Source organism: Chelonia mydas, chromosome 8 (genome assembly GCF_015237465.2).
Source record: "Chelonia mydas isolate rCheMyd1 chromosome 8, rCheMyd1.pri.v2, whole genome shotgun sequence".
Taxonomy (NCBI): domain Eukaryota; kingdom Metazoa; phylum Chordata; order Testudines; family Cheloniidae; genus Chelonia; species Chelonia mydas.
The window spans coordinates 20,246,300-20,269,775 of record NC_057854.1 but is presented as its reverse complement, the minus strand read 5'-3'; the positions used below and the strand labels follow the sequence as shown (position 1 = coordinate 20,269,775).

Below are 23,476 nucleotides of genomic sequence, written 5' to 3'. Positions count from 1 at the left end.
TGTCTGCATATTAGTTTTACACTGGCATATAATGAAGTGGAAGTAAAAGACGACAGACCAAGGTATTAAAGTACCCTGTTGTGGTAGCTTTATTTTAGTTCTGTGCAGTTACTGAATTGTGATGTGCCTTTAAATTATTACTGAAGTTTGAGAAGAGGCTTCCCTCATTTTCAGCACTTTGTGAAATTCTACCAGTAGCTGTCTGTTTTAGCTATTTTTGAGAATTTATGTAAGTAAAACATAATTCCATGAGCTTTGACATGAATGTAATAGAAATGACCGAAAGCTGTTGCAGACTGGTGAAAACAATTCACTTTTACTGGATGGCTAACTGGCATAGCGAATGACTTATCAATCACTGATAAGCTTGGACAAAAAATCCGGCTCCTGCCTTGAAGATTTACCATCTAAAATATGGGAAGCAGTGAGAATCCAGAGGAAAGATTAATTTGGAATGTGTTTAATAATTTGGAGACTGTTGCATAAATTGAGGCTTCATCCTCGTCTCTTTAGGAATGTCTACACTGCAGTGTATGGCTGGCCTGTGCAAGTTGACTGGGCTTATGTGGCTGTCTACTGCAGAGATATATGAGCCTGAGCTCTGGGACCTCCCATCTCACTGTCCTAGAGCCTGGGCTCCAGCCCAAGCCGGAATATCTACAAGGCAATTAAACAGGCCCTTAGCCTGAGCCCAAGTCAGCTGGCATGGGCAGTATGGACATACCCTTGTAGACATCTTTCCACAGGTACAAACACAGTGCTTAATATACTTTAGTTTCTGTTCATGTGGGAATGGATCAACTCTATTGACATGGCCATGTTGGATACCTTCTGGGAAGAGTATTTCCACTATTTTAGCGAAACTAGTCCACCTCTATCCTTGCATCTTCACAGCATGTTTTGAAACCATATTTATCTCAAATTTTAGATGGAGAAAGTGAAACGCAAAGTCGTCCAGGGAGGCAGAGTGAGGTCTGTGAAGTGAATCCCAAGTTACTTGTTCTAATCACTGCTTTAGACCAAAGGGCCACTTTTCCACTGATATGAGTGTGATAGGATTATCTTCACATTCTCCAAATGTATATATAGTCCTATGTGTGCTATATAAACAAAGGCCCATCAGTTTTGTTATGGGGTCAGATAAGGCCTTTGCTACAGGAGGTGCTGTACAGAAGTATAGTCTTTGCCCTTACAATCTAAGATTTGAAATGGAGAATTCAAGCTGAAACCATTTCACACGGACACAGCAATTGGACTTGATGCTCCTGCAGCTGACCGCACCCTCAGAAGAGTTTCGCTAGCTGTTCCATTTCTTCGGGTTTCTTGTTTTAAACTAAATTCTCGAGGGTACGGCTTGCCCTCCTCTACTCCTACAGCTCCTGGCACGGTGGGGTCCCCTTTCTTGTTTAAGCCTAGAGTCCACAGGGCCTGCTTCGCACTGCCAGGCAGTGGGAATCTATCTGCTCCCTTGGCCTCCTGTAGCTGTGCAGCGAGGAATGAGCAGCGGGGGTGCGGGCTTGGCGGTCGGAGCCACCCTGCTCTGTGCTCCAGCAGTGCTGGGGGACTGCCCGCCTTACCTCTCTCGCTGAAAGGCATCAGGAAGTCGCCGGGGCGAGGCCTAGCGGCCGCCTGCACAACCCCCAGACTGGACTGGCGCTGTGCTGCAGGAGGCCTGAGCTCCATCCCGCAGCTGGTGGCTGCGGGGCCATAGGCACCAGCTAGTCCCAAGGGCGGGGCCGGGAAACCTGGGTGTCCTGCTGGGGGAGGGGGACAGAACACAAAGCCAAAAGTGTGCCGGGCCGCCCGCCAGGCCGGGAGGCGGGGCCTCGAACTGCCGAACGGCCTGGGTAAGCCAGCCGCGCAGACGTTGCGAGCCCCGTCCCGGGCACGCGTGTGCCCCGCCCTACTTCGGGCCGGGTCGAGCGCGGGTTCCGGGCGAGGGCGGGCTCAAGCCAATGTCACGTGCCGGGCGCTGGTTGGTCGGCGGGGCTGGGGCGGGGCTCCGCGAGCAGCTGTGGTGGGGGCCGACTCCGAGCTGACGGGGACCGCGGAGTGGTGCTGTCGCGAGCGTGCCAGAGTGAAGCCCCCAGCCCAGCCATGGCGTACGGCGGCCTCACTGTGCCCATCATCGTCATGAGCGTTTTCTGGGGGATAGTCGGCGGCATCCTGCCCTGGCTGGTGCCCAAGGGGCCCAACCGTGGGTGAGTGATGGGCCGCCGGGAGAGAAGCGGAGCGGACCCTGACCCCGACCCCGACCCCGTCCGGGGCTGGAGAGTGTCGGCCAGCCACCCTCCCTCCGGCGGCGGAGAGCTCTAACGAGGGAGCTGACCCCGTGTCCCCGCTACCCTGACTGGGCAGGGCCGCGCCTTGCGGGGGGGAGGGCTGTGAGGGGAAGAAGGCTCCTGAGGCAGCGCTGTGAGTCTGGCCTTGCTGTGGTGGTCGCCGTGGCCCCCCGCACCCGGGGAGCGGGTCTGGCTCTTTCTTCCCCTGGGGCCTCTTGTCCTCTTCGATTTCAGTTGGAGAACGGGCGTCGGGGCCTTCCCCCTTCAGCTCTCCCCAGGCTGGGTCTCCCGCCCCGTTACCCCGGTAAAGCCTGTAGGGATCCTCTCTCTCGGGCACCTGGGCAGGGCATAGTCGGTAAAACCAGCGAAGGGCCCTTGGCAATAAGTATCTCGACCCTCCTGTAATACAGCAGCCGTCCCAGGGGTGGGGGTCCGGCTGCATCTCAGTGGCGCAGACAGAAGTGGTCTTGTGCCACTTGCTCATCGTAGTTCCCTTTTTATTTATTTTTTGTGTCTGATTGAATGTGTCTGACTTGCCCCTCCTGAGCAGAGTCATGTGATGGGGGGCGCGGACTAATGTGCTGCTTTCCTGTGATCGCTGACCATCTGCGGGGACTGAGCCTGAGACCCCATAGGCAGCTGCTGTTACAGTGTAGATTTGTTTAGCTTCTTTTAATGACACAGGAACATTTTTCTCTGCACATCCTGCTGCCTGGAATGCTCTCCCTGTATTTAGCCACGAAATCATAAGATGTTGCTGTTCTGTTCTTATGTACTTGGGAAGGGGCAAGTCCGCCTTTAGGATGAAGGGGCACATAAGCACCTATCATCAGGGGTTCTCACGACAAATTTTTTGGTGGCCTCAGAGTGCGGCCACCAACTCTTGCTGGTAGCCGCTGTCATACCTTTTCTAAAATACTTAATTAGCTTTGGGAAAACCCTATAAATGTGCACAGATACATGTCCAAATCATTGTAATTTATTTATTGCTAGCTAGTAAGTCTGCTGTGCAAAGTGATACTAACAGACATATAAGTTTCACTTTACACAGCAGACTTACTCAGCTCTGGCAAGCCTGGGGACAAATGAAGCCCCAAATGGAGGGTCGGGGGAAGCAGCAGGGGTGATGGGGGTGGGTGGGGGAGGCAGTGGGGGGCTGAAGCCTGAAGCCCCGCAGCCAGAGCCCAAAGCCCTGCAGCTGGAGGATGGGGCCCAGGGATAGAGCCCGAAGCCTGGGGCTGAAGCCCAGAGGCTGAGCCCCACCACCCCTGGGAAGGTGGGGAACTCACCTGCTGCCTGCTCCTCCAGTGTGCCCCAGGTGTCTCCAGAGGGGGGCAGGGTCCAACCCCTGCTGGCAGCCCGAACAACTGACACCAAGGCAGTGCATCCAGGTGCAACAGGGAGGAGGAGGGGCTGCTACTTTGCCCCCCACACCTCCATGCTATGATGCTGTGGCTGCAAGAATTGAATAATTTATTTGCCCAATTAACACCACCATTGTCTTCTCATATATAATATATAGACCATTCACTGTTTTGCATCTCTAAAATTTCTTGTACAATGTATTTGAAAGATACTGTATACATTATAATTGTATTGTGCTTTAATTTACTTTTTAGAAACACCAGCATTAATGTTAAAGTTACTATTTATGAGCAGATCTATGTATTTTATAGCTTGAGAAGCCAAAGCGAGTTACTTGATCTACCTATTTCCAGTGCTGATTAGGATTTTTATTATCTAGGTTGAACTCTTCTTATAGAACTAAAAACCTACATACAGAGGAATTCCTCTTTTTTTTTTATTTAAAAAAAAAAAAAAGTCATGACACAGAATACCCATCTTCCATTGAGCTACATGGTCAGAACATATGACTCCTTCTTGGAAAACATAATTTTCCCATCTATACGGGATTTTGAAATGTTTGTTCAGCTACGATTTTACCGCTACAGCTTCAGTTGCTTTATTATCATTTTAGTAACACCTGCTCTGACAATCCCCTCCAATAAGGATCTTCCCATTCTGGGCAACTGTCATATCTCCAAGATTTTGTTTGTCCTTTGAAGATCTTTAATTTTACAATAGTTACAGTCAACAGGATTCACTTTAAACAAAATAATAGGCTCTTAATTTCGTGGTTTTCAGTGAGACTTTCTGCAAACAGAGTGTCCAAATGAAGAATTCTATATACTGTGCCTTTGGGTGTTCACATGTAAATCTAACAGAAAAGGTGCTTTAGGATTTGGTTCTGATTTACTGTATAGAAACAATTTTAACAAAGAAGGAAGTTTATTACATGAGATCTTCTCTTTGGAAGTCTTTTTAGACAAGGCTGTATGGTCTTGTGCTTTGTATTTAAATATTTATACTACAAAAAAATGAGATGCTTTTATTTGCAAATGGCAAACTAAGTCTGTGCAGAGTCCTAGGTTAGAGAGGCACATCTATCTTCTAGTTATACTGTTACATTACAAGAAATTAGATTGTCATGAGAACATTCATATTTTGAGTCACCTTGCATGTGATCAAAGCCAAATGCATTCTTAGGTTTATTTTCTGTGCCTATGACTCTTAATCAGTTGTCTTTTCCTATTTCTTTCTGCAGTGTTATCAACACAATGCTGGTGACCTGTGCCGTTTGCTGTTACCTCTTGTAAGTATAAATAATGCTTCCTTCCTAATAATGGCACAGCTTATAAAATGAAAAAGGCCTCTTCAGTGAATAAATGTTTAGGGGGAAATTTTGAGAGCACCAAAGGGATTTAGGAGCACAACTCCCTTTGAAAGTCAGTGGAACTCATGCTCCTAAATATCTTCAGCAATCTTGAAAAAATTCCCGTTAGTGGATAATATATTATTCTCTGACTTATACCCAAAGTCTTAGTACTTTTATATTGATTTATCTTGGCTATTGCTTTCTGTTCTACGGACCTTGAGTTATTCAGCTCAAGCCTCTTGAGGGTTTCTCAGTTCTCGAATAATTTGTATTAATTGTAATAACTGTTTGTGTGTACCTACTATGATAGAGTGGCAGGTCAACCATGCCTAAATCCTTTGAGGTGCCAAGAGCCCTTGACTTCCACTGAAATCAATACTGTGCTCCTTGATTATGCCTTATTTTATGGTATTAATAACAATTCTTTCTTAGCCACCTAATGAGCAGCTTCTGCGCTCCTGTAAACACTTTGCAACCCTTTTTGCTTCCTATATCATATTTTCTTGTCAATAAATGATGAGTTATAGGTACAGTCTGCAGTGAAAACCCTTAATTCTGTGAAATGATTTCTTCCTCTTGATAGGGCCTTGTAATTGAGATCAAAATATCTTTCAGGCCATTTCTACACAGCACTTTTTTTTTTTTCTACAAGTACAGACTGATACAGACAGTAAACTGACATACCTGTTGTGGGTACAACTTGCTAGGTGACTTGTTCATAATTCAATGACCGAACAAGTCCACTTGGGAGTGTTCACACATTCTCTAGTTGCAAACCATCACTCATAACATACCATGGTGATGAGCTTACTATAAATAACCTCTTAGAGGGATATATCTCAATTTCTGAGACTTTGAGTGCAGGGATTGGCAGCACAAAGCCATATTTTTAGTGTCTGCATTATTTGTAGTACATGGCATGTTTAAAGTAAGGTCTGTCTTCTTCCATCTTGAGCTGGCTAGGGACACGAGCTTGTGTGGGTTTAGCTTGGTTGAATGCTGTGATATGCAGGTTTTATACAAGCAAGGTCCAGTTTCTGTTTATGGTTAAACAGGCCTGAAGTATTTCACATGTGAAGCCTTATGGAATCTGCCTCCTGACTGACTTTTAACAACATGCTAGACCAGGACATGTCCTATTTTAAAAAAGCCATTTAAAAAAAAAAAAATCTATATTTAAATATGAAAAGATGTCTGTACATAAGCACTGGGAGCCCTGTCCGTCGCACTTGCAGTTTATATAGGAATAACCACCTAGTAACATAGTTATGCTCTCACAAAATATATACTAACCTAACTTGACTTACTGGCTGAACAGCAGAACATACTCTTAGGGCTTTTGATGCATGCCATCAAATAGATAGCTTAATATAAATGTTAAGTTATCTGCCTATTTAAGGATGAGTACCTGGACCATGCTGTCTTGTACTTGTGGAAAGCAAGTACTAATTGTGGTAGCGGAAGCTGGGTGTTCTAAGAAATGCCTAAGAGGAGATTTTAATACTTAAATTAGACCAAGACTTGGCTGTCAGAGAATTACTGGATGCAGTGTAATGAAAAGCCTGTACTGATGAATTTTCAGCTGGCATATGTGGGAATTGTATTCCACAAAATGTTAATGAAATCACACACACATACACTTAACTGCTGTGAATTCATGAAGGTGATTATATAGAAAGTCACTGGAGGCATCTTTATCCAACTTCCTTAGACTCTGTGTAAACACGAATATTTGCCAGATTAAATATCCATAATGTGTTCCTTTTATTTCACCATGAAAATTACATTTAGACTATGAGCAGATGAAGTAAATTATTATTTGAAAGAAGAGGAGCATAATATGGCTGTAGCATCTTGATTTTAGAGAGATTCAGAGCTCTTAATAGAGGAAGCATACTGCCTCTTTCTAGGGAAATGTGAATGGCTTATTTATTTGTATTTAGTAGCAGTGCTGTGGTCCCAATAATTTGAATTTTGGAGTATCACTGAGTCTGCTTCTCAGGTTCGTAGAGATCCAGTGCATTGTGAAGTAATCAGGTAGGCCCTGGCAAGACTGCTATCTACAGTACATGTGTACAAGTGAAACTGAGAAGCAAAGTCCTCACTTACACTAGTAACTCTTTGCTGTGTTTGATGGTCTTTGGGGTACAGTGATTCTGCCCATTTAGCTTTGAGGCACTGTGCTTGTCTCTGCTCTCTAGTTTGATTGATTTATTTATTTTAAATCAAACAGAAAGTTTGAGGAGAGTAGGAATTGGGATTCCAGATTTCTGAGTTTGGCCCTGCCACTGATTTGCTTTGTGGTCTTGGACAAGCCACTTAAGGCTAGCTTTTTTTTAGGTACTGAGTACAGGCAGTTCCCCTTGAAGTTAATGAAACTTAAGGGTTCTCGGAATCCCTGGAAACTAGGTTCTTTACTTTTCTGTGCCTCAGACTCCTTATCTATAAAATGGAGATATTTACTTCACAGAATGACTGAGGCTTGATTGAATGCTTTGAAATCCTCAAACAAAAGGTGGTTGTGGAAGTATTGAAAGAGGTTAGCAATTGCTGTACCTGGACTAGGGCAGTGATAAAACTGCTCTTCATTAAAATGTCTTGTAATCTGCTCTCGTGTGTTATTGAATGAAGGACAGATTATTTGCATTTATTAAAATTGTCAAACATGTTCCCAGGATTTATTTGCTGACATTCTCAGTTGCACCCTGCAAAAAAGAAAAAGCGGAAGAAGCTAAAGTCTTCATACGTGATGTCTAAGGCTATGTGTACACTACGGACCTTGCAGCAGCACAGCTGTACCACTGCAGCTGCACCACTGTAAGGTCTCCTGTGTAGCCACTCTATGCCGGCAGGAGAGAGCATTCCCACTGGCATAATTAAACCACCCCAATGAGCAACGGTGGCCATCTTGGTGAGATGCCATCTCCCGCCGACCTAGCGCTGTCCACACCTGCGCTTTTGTTGGTGAAACTTATGTCGCTCAGTGGAGTGACTAGCAAAAGTTATGCCAACAAAAGTGCTAGTGTAGACAAAGCCTAAGTGGCTTAGTGAATACACAGTCAATCATATGGAATTTGGATTCTATTTTTACAAATGTGGAGGAGAACTGATGTCTCTTCTGATGCTCCAGGGTGGAATTGCCTTGTGTTGCATATTTATGGATTTTTTTTTTTTTAAATAGTTTCTGGAAATGTTGCACTTACATTCCATTTGTTAATCCTATTGGAGCTTTGGGATTTCAGATGAAATGTTCTTTGTGTGAAAGTATTTATTATATTGGTATCCGAGTCAAATTTGATGTTAACTGCACTGTCACAAGTGTAGTCCCCTGTACTTAAGATTCTCCTGCAAGGACCTGTCACTCTGCTGAAGTGGCTGTTCCTTATCATGCAGTTTTTACAAAACCTTTATCCAGAAATTCTGGACTAAATAAAATGCAAGTCTAAAAATTATTTTAATTTCTTTTAACTTTTGATAGCGCCAGTCTTAATGAAGCTCAGTTTTGTAACTATTAAATGCCACTTAACTACTTGGCACTAGCCAAATACATCCACATTAAATTAAATTTATTCCAATTTAATCTCAGTTAAACAGCAGTCATTCCCATTCAATAAAATAAACTGGCTTCCTCCGTGTGGAGTTGGTAGGGGTCATCCAAATTAAGCTTATTGACTGTGCTGTACAAATTTGGTTGCTTTATGGGAAACTTTACACAATTTACTGTATATCCTTTTGTGCATGTGCTGTATGCTGTACCTTGCTAAAAGAAGTGTAACCAAAACCTCAGGAGCATGGTGAGACTCAAAGCAGAGTATGTAGTGGTGGTCTTTTTTTTTTTTTTTAAACAGAAGAAAATTGTTCCATTTTTGTAATAGTCTTAGCTCATAAAGCTCTACCAGCAAAGCCTGAAATGTCCATTCCAGGTCTTTTTTTCCTATTGTCTTTTTGATAAGAAGTTTTTCTTTCTGTAATTCCTTCCATCAAAGACCCAGGGTGCTCCGCTACATCTATTTTGAGATCACCGAAGCCACCTCTGAGGTAGAAGATGTTATCTGTGTAGGAGCACGCAGCAGTAGTACCCAGTGGTTCAGAATAGAGAGTTTGGAACACTCCATCAGTTGCCTCTGCAGGAGAATTCTGGGTGGGCTGACTGTAATTATCCAAACTGGAATCTAAATAGAAACCAGAACCTGAGCTCTTACTCCGCTATAGAGAGAGACAGATTGTAGTGCTCAGCCCGTTAGAATGGAATTAGAATAAAAATTGCTCTGAAGTCTATACAGTAATAAAATGACATGGTTATACTTGATCATGATGGACCATAATTTCTTCGAGTTAGCATGATAATTAACACTGACTGTTGCAGGAGGTAGCATGTGGAATGTAACAGCACTAAAACATTAGATGTTGGATATAGAGGTTTACTTTATTGTGCTCTGAATGCCCCATTTTGTTGTGCCTTGTCGTGATAGATTTTTGTGTAAAGCAGCCCTGTGTAAGATAAATGTGTGTGGGGAAGCTTTCCACAGTTCTGTCTTTCAAAGCACTGAACGCTGTGCTCCCCTACCTTCTACTACTGTGTTCTCAGTGATCAGACGCCCAGCACTGCAGGGAAGTAATGGAGCTAAAGAGCAATCTGTAATAGCACTGTGCTTCAGAAGTTCGGTAAACAGCATGGTCCTAACAAATAGCTTTTGAAACCAGTACAGTGTTTGCCTAGAGCCTAATTGTACAGCTGTGGACATGTCAATATTCAGAATGCGCTTCCAGCTCATTTATTTCACAGCAGTTCTGGGTCTGATCTCAGTGAACATAGGGAGAGGTCTGGGCATGTGTGTTGGTGCCTGGAGTTCCTTTCTCTGCACAGTGTAAAGAGGCAAATTATCCTTTTACAGCAATCAACTGTTCCTGTCCTTCCCCCCACCTGTGTTAGTTCAGGAAGTTAATGACAGTTAGTACAGTGCACTCTGGTACCCCTCTAATCTGCCTTTGTATCTGAAAAATAACTTGTAAGTGGGCTATGCATAGAGTTCTGGTGATGGAGGGGAGAATTTCTATCAAATCAATGAACGCTTGGGGGATTTGCTTGATATAGTAAAAGGATTAGGCTAAGTTCAACATAATGTGTGTGATGCTGAGCGACCCTTTCCCTGCAGTAGCTAGGGATAACAAAATAAGAGTATTCTGGTTCTTCAGTTTACAAGTGAGAATGAATTGCTATTTTCCTACTGGTCCTGAGTGGACATTTACCCATTCATAATATCCATTGTGCATATCAGCATGAGTGACTGGCCTCAGTTGTTGATTTACACTCAGAATACTATTGAATGTGTGAGGAGTGAGGGGTTGTTAGAATACTATGGGCACAGCATTTGCTTGACTTTAGCTAGTGTCCTACTTACTCTTAGTGTTAAAAATAATAATAAACCCCCCTAAAAGCAACACTAAAATTTACAAATATTTATTTTGTCAGTGCCAAGAGGATGGACCTTCCTTTTATCTAACCCTGCATCTTTTGCCTAAGGCTTCTGTAGCCATTTTGAAGCTGATCTGACCTGCACTTCATTTGCTTGTTAAAGCATCCAGGTTTATGTGGAATTTTCCATGACTGCCTAAGCACTTTGATGCATTTGTGGCAGCTCCCATTCAAAGCTGCTCTGCTTTTTCTCCTCCTCACAAAGAGTCTACAAAGAGCAGATGGATAGGCCAGTATGTTCACTAAACATGTTTATATCGTTAGTATTTTACATAGATCTAAATCCATGAAAATAAGGTTTCTTTGTCAATATTACAAATTCAGAAAAAGCCAAAGCAAGTACATCTTATAATACTGAAATATTTATTTCTGTTCAGCTTGCCTGGATATTTTCCACATCCCAGATTCCTCTTGTTCTGCATTCTGGCTGTGGTTTCTGCTGAGTTAGTCTGTCAGCTGCTCTGAGGGAGAGGCTGCAGCTAATCTGGATTTTGTTGTCATTGACATTGTTTCAGTAGCTTTGCACCTCTTTGATCTAGACACCCATTTCTCTGACTTCCGTTCTAAATTTGTTCTATTTTTATTCTTACAAGAATTATATTGGGGGCTGGTGGTTTGAAAGTGTTCAATACATTTCATTAAGACCTTTTATTGGATCGTAATGTTCCTTGTAAAGCCAAGCCTAGCATCTCTGACTTTATGGGGGGGATGTCTCAGACACAGAGATTAAGTGATCTGGCCAATGTTGCATAGTAGGTCAGGAATTTTCCAATTCCTGTTCCTTTGTTTTAACTGCTAGATTGTACTTCCATCCCTCAATTTAATCTTTGTTATGTTTATTGGTATAAAAGAGGTTCTGCTTCAATTCAAATTTCATCTATATTCTGTATATCTAAACATTTTGGCATAGTTATGGTTAAAGTAAATGAGACGCATACTCCTTATTTGGAAGGTGATGTGCTTTAGTAACTCTCCGTGCCTTGTACTGCCATTCAGAGAGGCCTTGAGTAGCTCTGGAGGCAGTGTTGTTGGAACATGGGCCCAGAGGATGGGAATGTGTCCCAGAGCACTTCTCCTTTCAAGAAGAAGCAGCAACAAATTAAAAAGATACTATTAAATCCAACTGACAGTGTCACTTTAAATTGAACAAGATAGTTCTCAGTCCAAACATGCTAGTCTTCTGAGGTGTAATACAGTGCTAGAGCTCTTTCATCTGTGTCAGACTTTTACGAGTTTGGCCTTAGCAGCATTTTGACTTGGTGTTAGACCTTTTGCGATGTTGTCTTACCTTCTCCTGATACCCTTTATGCCTTGGCCAAGTCATCCATACTCTTATGTGTCTCTTTTTTTTTTTTTTCCCCCCCTTTCAGTTGGCTGATTGCGATCCTGGCCCAGCTCAACCCTCTCTTTGGTCCACAGTTAAGCAATGAAACAATCTGGTATCTTCATCATCACTGGCCTTAAGGATGTCTGTCCTCTGTGCTGCCTTTTTTGTGGACGAGGTAAATATGGTTGGAGACCTTCTCCAGTTATGTCTTTGGGTTTGCTAAATGCTCAGTGAAAACTTACGCAATAGCATGGATAATGGGTGGGCAGTTTCACAAGAGGAAGCAGTCTTTTCGCAGTGTGTAACAATGAAGGATTTGAGTTTGGGACTGGGTGCTTTAATCTCATTTGGAGACTGAGATGTTAGAACTAGGATGCTTGATTTCTGAAAGGATGGGGAGGGGAGTGCCACACCATGTGACAGCAGGTGGTGTTGAGGGAACCATCTGTTCCTCCTTCTAGCAACAAAATGAGAGCCCTGAAAATGGGTATAGGAAGGGGGGGATATCTTTTTTTCTTTAACACCTATCATAAGTTGGTTTTCTTATTTAACAATCATCAAGTGCTTACACTATTATGGTTGAGGCGACCTGACCATCTTTCTGCAGACCAGGTAGTCCTCCCACCTTAACTGTCCAGAGTAACATTATTATCATTTGTATTATTGTTGTGCCTAGGAGCCCCAGTCATGGACCAGGACCCCATTGTGTTAGGCCCTATACAAACACAGAACAAAAAGATGGTTCCTGCCCCAAAAATCTTACAATCTGAGGGCTGGTCTACACTACCCATTTAGGTCAACGTAAGGCAGCTTACATCTGCCTAATTATGTCAGTGTCTACACTACAGCCTTGCTCCCACTGATGCAAGAGCCATACTACACTGACATAATAACTCTACCTCCATGAGAGGCATAGGGCTTATGTCAGTATAGTTAGGACAACGCAATGTCTGGGTAGATGCTGCGTTACTTACATCCGCTGTTGATTGTCTTGTCAATTTTAGGGCGGGAGCCATGAAATTGACGACAAAGCAGGGCAGCTACAGCCCAGGGTCCCTCCTCCCACTCCCAGCGGGCAAGGGGGAGGTGAGAAGCCCTGGGCAGTTCTCTCCTGTTCAGCCCCTCCCTTTGCCCCCCCACCCTGGGTGGCCTGCCAGGAGCCTGTGGGGCAGCTGGGCTCCTGACAGGGAGCTGCCAGCGGAGCTGAGGCGCCGGGCTCTCTGCTCCCCACACTGTCCCCTTAGGTCGTTGCAAGCCCTCCTGGTGAGGACGTGCACCACTGACCCAAGGAGGGTAGTGTGGACATATAGCCACCACCGTATGCGGTGATGCAGGTCGACCTAATATAGCTCAACTTAAGTTTCTAGTGTAGATGTACCCTAAGTATAAGATGAGACAGTATTTGTCAGCATGACAGGCAGTGGTCTCAGCATGCCAGCAGCCTGACCATTGTCAGGTTTTTTGTATTGTGGCAAAGGGGAGTTTTAAGGAGAGTAGTGAGGTAGTTTTGCAGATGTATATAGAGAGCTTCCCCCCAAGCAGGTGGGGCAGCATGGGAGGAAGCACAAAGGTGCTTAGTTGAAAATGTAACAATTGCGTGAGAGAGGCTGGTATCATAGGCCGATTAGAGGCAAGAGTCAACAGCAAATGAGAGATGATGGGTAGAGTGAGAATAGATGGTGAAAGTCCTTGAAAATAAAGATGAGCAGTTTGTTTGATGCAGTACAACTCTCCTCTCTAGGAAGTCGGCGCAAATGACCAGAACCAGTGTGATTCTAGGTCGCTCATGACAGTGTGGGAGCACTACCCCATAAACTTGCAAACCAACATGGTATTTTTAGTGCTGGCCCACAAGATAAATAAACCTCGTGGGCACTAGCTGAGCCGTGCTATGGGAATACCTCTTGAAGCTTCTGCTGGACACATCAGAAACCATCACCAGGACTGAATGGTTTTTGGAGGCACAATTAATCCAGGCATCCTCTTTGAAGGGCTAGATTTGGGAACAGGAGATGTAAATGGTGACTTGCTGTGCAAACAAGAACAGTGGGGACCAATTCCATGACTTTGTTTTTTATGCTGATCAAACTGAATTAATAATTCAAAGCACTGTGTTCTACTGCCTTTATCTTGCAGCTTTAATCCCCCCTCACTACTATAATTTTCTGTTCCTTTGAAAGAGTTGAACAGCAGTATATGGATGATAGCTGACATTGCCACTCAATTGGATGTTGGTTGTAAAGCTTGTTGAGTATAACCCTTAAGCAAAACTCTAGTGTTTCCAAATCAGGCCGAGCCTGACAAGTATCAGACTGTGGTGTATGTAAGTCTCTGTTTGCTAGTTTTTCAGTAGAAGCAAAAGGTAGGCTGGGATCTGCTGCAGATAGAAAGCTCTAACAGTGTACAGTGGCCAAGCTGGATTTGTTTTGTGTGATTGTGCTGGATCTTGTTTCTGCTGAGTAATGACCTTGACCACAGGCAGAAAGGCTGGCATATTCCCAGAAGGCCAGGGGATTGGAATTGGAATATAATCACCTGCACAGAATGGACACTTGGAACTAGAGGGTGGGACTTGCTTTTAATTAATAATGAACCGTCTGCTCCATGGTCTGTGCTGCTACTAGCAGCTGGAACAAGCTGGAGTGAGAGATGGAATCTAGACTTGGCTATCCAGAAAATTATCTATTGGAAGATGTTTCCCTTTTAGTGGAGTAGCATCCCAAAGCATTATAAATAAATTGGTACTGAGGAAAAGAAGGGGGTTTAATATCTGATAGAACAGGGGTGGCAAAATACAGCCTGCGGGCTGGATCCGGCCCGTCTAACATTTCTGTCTGGCCTCCTCTGCCCCCTTGTGATCTCCAAGTCCGGGCCACTAAAAGTCCTGCGGTGCAGCGGGGTGCTCAGGTAGGTTGCCTGCCTGCCGTGGCCCCACACCGCTCCCGGAAGCGGCCGGCTGCTGCTGGCACATCACTGCACACCCCTGACGGGAGAGGCGGCTCTGTGTGCTGCCCTCCACCCCCAGCTCCGTCCTCACAGCTCCCATTGGCCGTAAACCAGCCAATGGGAGCCACAGGGGTGGTGCTTGTAGCCGTGGGCAGCGCACAGAGACCTGCTGCCCCCTTCCCCCTCAAGGGGCGCCCAGAGATGTGCCAGCAGCAGCCGGCCACAGCCACTTCCAGGAGTGGCATGGGGCCATGGCATGCAGGCAGCCTGCTTGAGCCCTGCTGCGCCGCCGGCTGGGAGCTGCCTGTGGTAAGTGCCTTCCAACCAGAGCCTACACCTCGCACCCCTGCCCCAAGTCAGAATCCCCTCCTGCACCCAAACTCCCTCCCAGACCCTGCACCCCCTCCTGCACCCAATCCCCTGCCTCAGCCCAGAGCTCCCTCCTGCACCATACTCCCTCCCAGACCCCACACTCCTCACCCTCTCCTGCACCCCAACACTCTGCTCCAGCCCAGAGCTCCCTCCTGCACCCAAATTCCCTCCCAGACCCCACATTAATATAGTAGAAATGTGCGGCCTGTGACGACTTACCGAAATTCGTGGAGTGGCCCCCCTGCGAAAATTATTGCTCACCCCTGTGATAGGATGAGCGGAAAGGTGGGAGAGCAAGTTGGAATCCAGTCAAATGATTGTCAGAGAATCCAAATTACTGACTGAGTGCCTTTCTGCTTGACTGCTTGTGATAAGTAGCTATAAAGCAACTTGTGTGGGTTTTTAACCTTCAGTTTGCATGGTGTGTCTGAGTTACACATGTGTGTTCTTGCCTGTGTGAACAGAAGAAACATGTAATAACCATGCTGGGTATTGATCAAGATTACAATATAGTTTTCTAAGCATCTTTTACTGTCCAGAGGCAAGAAACTTTCTAACATGCTTGGCCAACCACAAGCATGTTGACAGGGTCGCAGGTTGGAGCAGACTAGCTAAGAGCTCCAACCTTGATGAGGCTGTTGAGGAGTACCAATCTCTTGGTTGTCCCTTCTGCCATCAGTGTACCGATGGAGCCACACAACCTTCAGTGGGCTTCTGCTTGGCAAGTTCTGGAGCAAGACTGCAACTGAAAGAGATCTTGGATGTGCATCCCTGGCGTTACTTTGGAGATTCTTTGCACACACTACTAAATTCCACCTGCCAGAATTCTCATCAGGCCCACTTATAAAACTGCACAACTTCGCAGGTGCTAGCTTCTAATATGACCGAATTAAACATGATAAATGTACTAACACCACAGATTATGCTGATTTGGGGATAGATCTCTGCAGAAAGAACTTTCAAACACCCAAGCAGATGAATTCTGTCCATACTCTTTAGTTACTTGGCCACAACTGTTCCTTTACAGCATAGCATCTTCCTAGAAAGCAAACAGCCATGGTTAATTCACTGAGCAGCTCTTCAGCTAGTAAATTGCCTCTATGAAAAAGAGTGACTGACTTGCCTTTTGCTTTGCAGGTAAAGAACATATTTCCTCTAGATGTAAAAGCTACATTGATCCAAAGATGCCCTTGACATAGCTGGTTGGATACCAAACCTGCTTAATGCCTTAATGTTTGTATTGTGCTTAAAATGGCTTGTTCAAAGCCCTATATTTTTCTCCTGGTTTCCTTTTATGCTGTTTAACAATGTGCCTAATACATAAGATTTATACCTCCTTTTCTGTGCTATAAACTTCTTGTTTCGATTACACTTGAAATTTAAGTTCTAATTTTTTTTTCTGGGATATGTGAGTTTGAGGGCAGCCCTCTTCCTTGTCCTCTGTGTTGCTCATTCTCCATGAGCTTTATGAAACTTCCACACACTAGGCTGCAAAAAATAAAGTGTGCAATAAAACTGGTGGCTGGGAGATGCTGCCACATGTTTGGCATTTATTTTTACAATGGATTGTATTCTCAAAAAGTTTATTCCCATGTACACAGAAATTTAAGATTAAAATGAATCTGCTGCTTTATATGAAACATTCTTGGGAAGCATCTAATAGTTGTATAGTTATTTTGGTTTTGGGTAGACTTCTGTAACGTTAATCTTGCTTAGTTAGTCAAAGAGTTCAACTTTAGAAACTTTCAGAGCTTTCAATATGCCTGTATCTAACATTGCGTGTTGTTTCACTATGCCATCTGAATGTAAGAGTTCTTATCCAGCTGACTCCAACTCTCCAGCTGGTGGTCTATACTGAGGGAAATTACTTGGTTGCTTTCTCTCTCAATTCTTTCTTGTAGTGTTTCAAGCTGTTCAACTTCAGTATGTATATTTTCCATGATATATAGTAAAGGCCTATGACAAAATAGAGCTTGGTGCTTTGGGCTAAAGCACCATCAAGAGTTAGTATAGAAAATCACTGTTAGAATAATAAACTGCCTTAAGTTATGCTACAGCAACCAATCCTACCTAATGCTAAACACTGCAATCAGGAAAAACCCCCACTAGATATAGATATATGCATGTGCCTTAGAAATAGACATTCTCTGAAAGACCCTTCAGCGTAAATGAGTTCCAGAGCTGAGAATCCCTCACAGAAAGCCCTATTACCTGATGCTGGGAATTTGATCTTGGAGATAAGATGGCCAGTTTCAGTGAGGCATAAGTGGAGATACTGTTATTTGGCTAACCTGATCCAGGACTTTTGTGGTATTGATGGTATCAAACCCTTTGGATTGACCCAGTACACAGCAGAAAGCACAAGGACCACATTTTGTACTAGCTGATGCTTCCATGTAGTCCTCAAAGGTGTTCTAATTCTAAACAGAGATCATGCCAATCCTAGGTCAAATGTGAAAAAAGACAACTGGTGAAAGCCATATATATATCAGCTGGGCCTCTATGAGGAGAGATTGGAAACCACTGACGTACAGGAAATGGGGAACAAACCTCTTCTGTGCAGGGTATAATCAGAATCCCAGTTCATGCCTACATGAGTTTGACACACTTACCCTCCTTCTTATTTAAAACGTGTCCAGGATTTTGTGACCAGTGCAGTTAACCACATCTATACAGAGCTGGAGGGGCATCTCCATTATACACAAGCCCCAAATACAGTCTGTTATGATGATATTCACCACTTTGTGTTACAAAAAACACAAAGACAGGTGTTAGCATGAATGTATTATAGCCTGAGCAACAAATGATGAGCCATGCTGGGGAACAGGATATAATTCAGCGCTTTTACAAAATTAACTACTTGGAGGTATCAGAATGAGGAAAGTGGTGGATTGGTGAAGTGGGAATCCATGGCAATAGTCACAAAGCAGACTTTTGTGTGGATAAATAATATTCCTATTAATTTATTCCCCAAAAGAGGAGTATACAAGTTGGTTAACTCCATGCAAATTTTTATTAAGTCTCTTCTTAGTTTCAGGGAGAATCTCGTTTTAAAACCAGCAAAAAACCAGAATTTTCCAACGTGTGCATCCAATGAAGTGGGTTTTAGCCCACAAAAGCTTATGCTCAGATTTGTTAGTCTCTAAGGTGCCACAAGTACTCCTCGTTCTTTTTGCTGATACAGACTAACACAGCTACCACTCTGAAACCTGTCACCATTTTAAAACGAGGCAACTCCGTTTTCTTGTATCCATAGACTCCTCTCCCCACTTTGCCATAAGGTAGAGGGGTGCTGTGCCCAACTTGGATAGAGACAATGTTAAAAGCTTGACACCTGTGGTGGTTGCTAAGCACTAATACTTAGGGCTGTCTAAAGCTATTGACTTTGGCTTCCTGCAGACATGCAAAAAGCCATCCAGGACTGTGTTAACTCATTGCACCCATTTAGCAGACAGCATGATAGTAATCAAAGAGAGGTCCGCATAATACTCATTTAAAAAAAAAAAATGCAGGTACCTCCAAAGTTCTTCACATTAACTATCTGACAGCTGTTTCAGAGAGGAAGTGTTAGCTCACTGTGCTGATGCATAAAATAAAGGGAAATTCCTCAATCTGGTATGTATTTTCTTCAGCTGAATTTCTGAGGCTCACTCAACTGGACTCTGGAGATACTTCTCTGCTTCAAAGTCATCACAGGTGAAACCCATCCCATGAACTTTATTCTTTTTATCTCATACTTTGTACATTGACAGGTAGCTTGAAGCCCAAAATGTAAATTATGTAAAAGATTTACAAAACTGCCTCTTAACACCATTGTTTTTTTCCTGCCATTTAATACAACGTTAAGTATAAAACTAGACCGGCTAACCTTGCTGATTATTTTCAAGTTGTTTTTAAATTTGGTGTCTTGTCAAGATTTCCAAGTACTGTTTTCTCTCTGAACAAACCTGATTTTTTTATTTTGATGCTGTTGTTTCTGTTGATCTTGTCTTGCTAACAGTTATTTTTACAATAATATTTGAAATTAATAAAAATGAATTTTTAAAAATGTAAACAGCAGTTCAAACTGTTTGGATTTAGATTTTTTTCTGAACTATTTGCAACCCATACAATGTGGCACTATAGTGTGGGTAGATGAAAACCCAAAAATGAAACCAACTATAAGCAGACTAATAGAGCTATGCAGAGGATGAAATTCCATGTCCTAATGGATTTTGAAATTTGACTTCATTCCAAATTGAAATGAAACCCCAAAATTCCAAAATCCTTCATAAAGGAAATTTTTTAATAATTGTTTTGGATCAATTAAAACATTTTTCAATTTTGTCTTTTTAAAATTATGTGCGATATAAGATACAAAATTTAAAAATGCACAATGAAAAGTCATTTCAAAACAAAAAAAAGTTCTGAAAATGTCAAAACAGGACATTTTGACGTTGGAATTTTTTCGAGTTTTCTTCTGAAATGAAATTCCATTAAAACTAATTTTTGTGAAGTATTTCAATTTTGACAGAACTGAATATTCCTACAGAATATGGCTTTCTCTGTTTCTGCAACCATCTCTACAGATGACTATTTTGTCCTATTTGTCTGCTTCTCTCTTCGCTTCTTTCCCCACACTGTGCTGTGCAATCCAGACCAGTGACAGGCTATCAGCCCTCCTCTGCAAGCTGGGGTGTCTCCCAGTGCTTTGCTGCTGGGGTTCCTCACAAACAGCCAAATAGGATGCATGTTACATCCTGAGTGTCTGTGGATAGCCATAACGCTGGTCCAGCAATTCTGACCCCAGTTGCCTGTTAGGAAACACCAGCTTTCACAGGGCTCAAAACAAACAAAGCTACACTCTGGCTTTCAGTAGCCTTGGCTACTGCTAGCTGGGTGAACCCAACACACTCCCAGTCCTGGATTTCCCCCCCAAAATGTCTGTTCTGTACTGTCCAGCCCTCTCCTGGACAATATTAGGTCCATTACCCCTCTAAGGTTATCAATATACAACAATTTGCTACCATAATTGGAATTACCTACACAGTTCAGTTTAAAGACAATGCTGGATTAGTTTTAATTAAAGAATAAAACAAGTTTATTTAATTATAAAGAGATTTTTAAGTGAGTACAAGTATAAGGCATTAAAGGTAGAAATGGTTACCAGAGAAATAAAGATAAAATGCTTTCTAAACTTAAACTAGACTTGGTTCAAAGTAAAATTCTTACCACAAGCTCCCAGCAATAGGGCTGACCAACTTTCAGGTCACAATCTGTTCCAAAAGTCCATAGGCTGTTTCTTTTGTGATCTTACATGGAAAAGAGAGAGATGGGTAGGGAAAGAGAACTTGGGGTGTTTTTGCTCCTTGCTTTTATAATTCAGTCACCCTTTGAAATTGCATTTTCCTAAGGGTTACCCCTAGATAAAGTTCATTTCCACTGTGAGGATGGAGACTACGGCTTTGTCTACAGTGGAATCTGAACGACAGAACCTTTGAAAAAAAAAAAAAAAAAAAACACCTCCGAACACCAAAAGTTTTGCCGACAAAAAGCGGCAGTGTGAACAGCGCTTTGTTGGCAGGAGAGCTCTCCTGCCACTCTTTGGGGGTGGAAGTATTTCTGTTGGTGGGAGCGCTCTCTCCTACCGACAAACAGCGACTACACTCTGCGCCTTTTAGCGGCACGGCTGTAGCAGCACAATTGTGTCATTAAAAGGTGTGTAGTGTAGACAATAGCCAAAGATACTGGTGATGAAAACGTCTCCATGCTGCTGTTTGCTAAGCTGCAGATCTGTTGCCCTGCGTCCTTGCTCAAGAATGGCCACTTGGTAGGTGATTACTTATCAGCTTTGGTGACACCTGGCTAGAGGTTTCAACTTGTCCTTTGTCTTTGAGAAACAGGTTTACCCACTCTCCAGACTTGTCTGGTAAACACACTTCAGTCATGATTTCACCTTCTGTTCACAAACTAACATATTGGTACATACATTCCACCATGATATTATTAACCAGCAAGCTATTAGTTTTCAAACAATACTGAAGCATATTTTGTACAAAAATTATTACAGTGATGTGTAGAGTGTGAATAGAGGTGTGCATGTGGTCACCATCACTACAGATTACTTTTGTCCTATTGTCTACTTCTCTTTGCGCTTCTTTACCCACACTGTCTTTTATGCATGGAATGCCCTTCAGAACTGGTCTGCCAAGCGACTAACCTCTCCTCTTTGACCTGTGATGAGGGAAAGACATTTATTTATTCTTAATAATTGTTTGTTCTATCATGCTGTGCATAAGCTTTTGCTGATAACATTATTTTATTGATGTTAGCTCTGTCCATCCTTCCTTATTACTGTTTTGTTACCCCTCCATTTGACATTAGGTCCTGAGCCAACAAAGTAGTAGTGTGTAAGTAGACTGCTGTGTTCATGCCTGGTACACTGTAGGACTGGGGCAATAGATTTTAAGATCTTCAAGACAGTGACCATGTCTTCATGTTTGTACTGTGAGGCAACTACCATATTCTTGGATAGCGTCAAATAAATACTAATAATTGTGTTGGCCTGTGTGAAGTAAGTACAAAAGTAAACTGAGCAGTCTAAACAGCAGAAAGTAAATAAGGTTTTCCAAATATATTGGTTTTAATCTGAGTAATTAGTAACACAGGGAAGGCTTTTTGAAGCTGACAATGATCTTTTTCACTTTTTTCTGTCTAGTTTATTTAACAGACCTAGACTTATAGGCAATAGAATGAAATTCATCAGTACACAATTTAGGCATCCACTTGCATCTAGCCAATAGGAAATAATGAGTTTGAGCAGCCAGCACTGAGGAGCAGAAATTGGATATGAGTGGATAAAATGTGTAATTTTCTCCACAGCTGAGTAGGTGTCTTTTTATTTACAATTTACTTTGAGACCAAACTATTTTAAGCCAAAATCCATTCATTCTCCAAGTCAGAGAGATATAAATGGATGAAAAGCTCATGACGACTGGGTTTTGCTTGTTTGTTTATTTGTTTAATGCCCATCTGGATTTAACAGGGTGGAGGCCAGGAAAAAAATAAATGAAAAAATAAAGTCACGTATCACTACAATGCACACTAGCTTCAGAGCCTTTGATTACAGGCTGCAGCAGCTGCAGGAGTGATTTAGGTATCAAATGTGGCTCAAACTCTCAACTATTTTTTTATTGAGGGTTTATACCATACAGCAGAGGTCCCCAAGGGGGGTGGAGGAACATCCGGTGGGACCTAGGCAAGCCCCCAGGGGGGCAGGGAGCACCACCCAGCAGGTCTCCCCCCACCCACAGTTCTATTGTGTCCTCACCTGGGGGCAAGGCTGGGAGCAGAGCCCCACCTGGCCAGGGGCTTGGCTGCCAGCCCTCACTGCAGCCTGGCCCTGGCTCCACTCCTGCTCCCAGCCCCACCCCCAGCTGTGGCCCCAACCTCTGCCCTTAGTCCTGTCTGCATCCCCCACCCCTTCCTGGAGCTCTGGGTCGGGGAGGGGCGGGGGCCACACAGGATAAGGGGGTGCATAACCCTCAAGAGTTTGGGGACCACTGCCATACAGGAACAGGGATAAAGAGAGAACAAAAGTTCAGCAAAGCTACAGAAACATGATTCTTGGGTTTAAGGTTTTAAACTACATAAAAATAATGCCCACCAGTATCTCCCTGGAGTCCCGTAGCCCTGTGTATGGGGTGATGCCCCTCTGCTGACTCCCTGGGAGACCCCACTGCTCCTTGTGTGGGGAAACTCCCTTGGGACCACCTGCTACCCTATATGGCATATATATCGGGGTGGCCAAACTGCGGCCCATACGCCGGATTCAGCTCTTTTACAGTTAAAGTGGGGCTTGTGGAGCCCTGATTCTTCACTAACCGGGCCGAAGCTTCTGCCCTGTGGTGGGGTGGTGGAGCTAGGGGCTCCCACCCTGCATGGATGGGGGTCTCAGGGATTCAGCTCTGTGGGGTGCGCCTGCCAGGGCTGGGGGCTTCAGCAGGAGCAAGGCTGAAGCCCCCAGCCCTGGCAGGCGCACCCCACAGGACTGGAGTCCTGAGCCCCAGCAGATGCCTCCGATGGGGCTGGAGCCCCGAGACCCGCCTCCCTGCAAGGCTGAAACCCCCCGGCCTAGCAGGCACGCTCCACCTCTTGAAGCGCTGAAGACGGTTATATGCAGTCTGAGGGTCAATAAGTTCGGCCACTCCTGGCACAAACTGCAGGGCTCACTGGAAAAGCCTGGGAGCCAACACCCCCCCGCACCCACTGGGCCCCTCCACGGCCCGCCCCTGTCACATGACAGAGGACTGCCTGCGCTGCAGCTGCTGATAGGCCCTGTGCATTGTTCTCTGTGATTGGCCTGCTCTCAGACCCCC

At 43.9% G+C, this 23,476-nt stretch overlaps 1 protein-coding gene across 2 annotated transcripts; it reads left to right on the top strand.

The window, feature by feature from the left end:
- The first annotated feature begins 1,884 nt into the window (after window positions 1-1,884).
- On the top strand, window positions 1,885-16,762 carry ATP6V0E1 (ATPase H+ transporting V0 subunit e1). 2 transcript variants are annotated; one of them, XM_007062357.4, is made up of 4 exons: window positions 1,885-2,201; window positions 4,888-4,935; window positions 11,845-11,976; window positions 16,257-16,762. In XM_007062357.4, exons 1-3 carry the CDS (start codon window positions 2,098-2,100, stop codon window positions 11,936-11,938), a joined length of 246 nt encoding a protein of 81 aa, XP_007062419.2. In that variant the 5' UTR covers window positions 1,885-2,097; the 3' UTR covers window positions 11,939-11,976; window positions 16,257-16,762. The 2 variants fall into 2 exon arrangements, with proteins under 2 accessions (XP_007062419.2, XP_037762210.1); XM_037906282.2 differs by having other exon boundaries at window positions 1,983-2,201; window positions 15,799-16,762.
- Window positions 16,763-23,476: the final 6,714 nt, after the last annotated feature.